The 3,260-nt window shown below is 48.8% G+C and overlaps 1 protein-coding gene across 1 annotated transcript; it reads left to right on the top strand.

Annotated features, from left to right (window-relative positions):
* Positions 1–576: 576 nt before the first annotated feature.
* Positions 577–2,454, top strand: LOC120840738 (solute carrier family 22 member 7-like). The gene has a single exon (XM_040211391.1). It carries the CDS (start codon positions 577–579, stop codon positions 2,452–2,454), a length of 1,878 nt encoding a protein of 625 aa, XP_040067325.1.
* The last annotated feature ends 806 nt before the right edge of the window (positions 2,455–3,260 follow it).

The raw sequence follows: 3,260 nt of genomic DNA, 5'->3' as shown, positions 1-3,260 counted from the left end.
GTCCCCTGGCTGCAAATGGTCTCACTTTACAGAAGAAACAGGCACTGTTCCTCCAGATGCCCGTGCCGTACTGAATGTACTGACAAAAAAAATAGGCACCGTTCCTCCAGCGGCCCTTCGAAGCAAATGATGCCGACGTGTGGGCTTACATGCAAAGCGTGCTTTACCACTTTTCAATTAACGAAGGGAGATATCAACGAAACTAGACTAAAGAAGTTGTCGCCCGGCGTCGCTAGCAGCACGGTTACCATGGCAACCTCCCAGGCTCAAAATGGAGATCACTATCGGCGCTTCTGACGTCGTGCATCTTGGTATTTTTGCGTCGTGTCGCTACTCTGGCAGCTACACTGCCATGTACAGTGGCTCTAGATAGCACCCAAGATCGAAACGCTGAAGAACATAGGATCCCTGGGTTTTGCAGCGCGAGCTTTTGCTCCACGTGCTCCGCACGTTCGACCACCGATCCTGTCGTGTGCCTAAAGGTGCAAGCTCTCTTACTGAAGAAGGTAGACGACGATGACGAAAGAAAGACGTAGAATGTGGTAATCTTCCTTCCTGAATTTCGAATCAAGTGCCATGGATCGAGCTAATAATCCCGTTGAAACGCCTGAAGGACAAATTAGCGAAGACACCATCGTGATTGGAGTTGGGAGGTTCCAGGGAATGGTAATTTTCTGCGCCGTACTCGCAGCCATTTCTTACTTCTGCCATGCTACTAGCTTTGAGCTGACCGCTCGTGTTATGGACCACTGGTGTCGACCTCCTGACAACATCACCATGAGCAGCAGTCAGTGGAAAAATGTCGCTATCCCAGTCACGGAGGACGGACGCCACAGCCAGTGCCGCATGTACAGCTTGCCGCTGAAGCCTGAAAATACCACGATGCCCACACTCATTCCGTGTACCGAGTGGGAATTCGACCTGGAAGAGTACGGCAATACCATCATAAGTGAATGGAGCCTCGTCTGCACCCGCTCCTGGTTGGTTCCGCTGGCTTCGCTGACATTCGACTGTGGCGCAGCATTAGGCGGTGTGATTTCCGGAGTAGTCGCCGACCATATCGGCCGTAGACCCGTTGCATGCTTTTGCGTTGTCGTTAATTTATTTGCTGGCTTCGCCAGTGGGCAAACCAATTTGTTTGCTGTTTTTCTGACAGTTCGATTTATTTTGGCGGGAAGTTCAGAGGGCCTCGGAAAGGTTATAGCTGTCGTACTTTACGAAGTGACCCCACATCACAAGTGGCCGGTGTACTGTTTCAGCAGCGTTGGTGTTGCAGTGGTAATCGTGCCCGTATTCTTTCTCCTCCTTTCAGTGTTACAACTCAGCTGGGTGGAAGTTCACCTAGCTATAATGGTACCCACGGCGTTTCTTGTTTGTGTATTCTATATGATCCTCGAGACGCCGCGCTGGCTACTGGTCACCGGAAAGCTTCAAGAAGCCTGGAAAGTGACACTCCTCGCCGCGAGCACCAACAGAGCTTCGTCTGAGGCTGCAATCAACTCTCTCAGAAGAGCGGGAAACGATTTAAAGTTTGCAACCAGCGAAAACGAGGCTTTGCATCCTCTCACCATCCAGCGACTGCTGCTTGAACCGAAAACCAGGACACGTTCTGCCATCGTTTGCTTTGCTTGGCTCGCGGTAGACTTTACATTCTCCGTATATATCTTCATGTACCCCTTCGCGATTCATGAGTCGTTCGCCATTGCGTCTGTCGTCCTTGTGCCCATCTGTTTCACCATTATTTTATTTTCCTTCAATCGATTTGACAAGGAGAGCGTACTAGTGATAGTTCTCTCACTACTCAGCGTTGGAACGTCACTGCTAATCGTGACTTACGAAGAGCCGCCGCAATTAATAACGAGTGCTTTGCTGGTTTTTGTCCAACTGCTCTCCATAGTGGCCTTCTTTGTTCTATTCGCATTGACGGTGGAGCTGTTTCCGACAGCGCTTCGATGCACAGGCTTTTGCACCTCAGCTGCGTTCGGGAACGTGTCGACAATGGCTGCTACGCTGCTAACCAAGTTTGAAACGAAGCTACGCAAAGACTTGCTGCTCGCCCTCATCGCTGCATTCGCGGCTTGCGGCGCACTTGCCTTGTGGAGTCTCACTGGCACAGCCTCTCCAACGGCGCACTTCGGTCGTCCTCAGCCAAAAATGAAAGGAGACAGCCAGCGGCAACTTCAGGGGTCTCCGAGACCGTTTCCACCAGAGAGGTCAACCATGAAGGTGATGGATACAGCACAGATGCCCGTGTCTCAGGCGCCGCCCTTAGAGCCCTCTGGCATACATGTTGTTCCTGGACGACTCATTCAAAGTTTTCAATCCTCTCAACCCTTGGGACCAGGGACTGGCGGAGCATTAAAAACTCAGACAGCCAAAAATGAGGGCCCGGCTTCGCATCATTCAGGCAAGCCACATAATAGGCTGAATGTAACACAGAGCCGCAGATACTGACAATAAGTGACACTGGAAATTGGTTGGACAGTGGCTAGTTTCGCTTATATTCTTCAATTTCATAACTTATCGTGAAAAGTGAAAAAGGGGAAGTGTCTATGTAACGCGCACACAGTGCTCGTGTCCAATGTCTGCCTCTTTTAAGCGACGCCCCAAATCAAGTATTATTGTGTTTTGCTCTAGGGTAGGAGCAGAATGGTATATGTGTGTTAGGTTTATCTCACAGGACCTCGTACGTGCATACGGCCTCCGTCATGCAGTTGCAGTATTACTTCATTTATCAGTTGAGTCAATCAGGTAGGCAAGTGTTATAGTGTCCTAACCGACATGCAGTCCGGGTAGAAAAGATCCTTCCACCCCTCGGGCCCCCATGGCCACTTTTCTACTGAAGACCGTTGCTGTCCGATCTTGTCACAACTTTAACTGGTTCGACGAACACCATTGGTTGGTGTTTCCAGTGCATAGCGGTTCACGATATATTAGAAGGCACTTGAAAGTTGATGATTTCGTATGATAATTTTTTTATATAATAAAATTATTTCCGCGCTGTTGATGTTCGAGGTCGAGTGCTGCTAAACTGCGCATAGCAAATTAAATTTTCATTTGTACGATATAGTTATCCCCAACAGAAACTAGATTGCGTCGTATTCTTGCATTGCATTTGTTTTAATAAACCATTTGCAACGTCCATAATGAGCAGGAATCACGGTGACGAGCTTGTTTATTGTTACTACTTTTTTTCACTTTTCTCGTATTTGCAAGCACGTTCTAGCGGATGTAGGCAGACGATTTTGCATCATAAATAT

Source organism: Ixodes scapularis, unplaced genomic scaffold (assembly GCF_016920785.2).
Source record: "Ixodes scapularis isolate PalLabHiFi unplaced genomic scaffold, ASM1692078v2 PGA_scaffold2__306_contigs__length_199485367, whole genome shotgun sequence".
Classification (NCBI taxonomy): Eukaryota; Metazoa; Arthropoda; class Arachnida; order Ixodida; family Ixodidae; genus Ixodes; species Ixodes scapularis.
The sequence above is the reverse complement of the archived record's forward strand: the minus strand, read 5'-3'. Positions and strand labels throughout refer to the sequence as shown.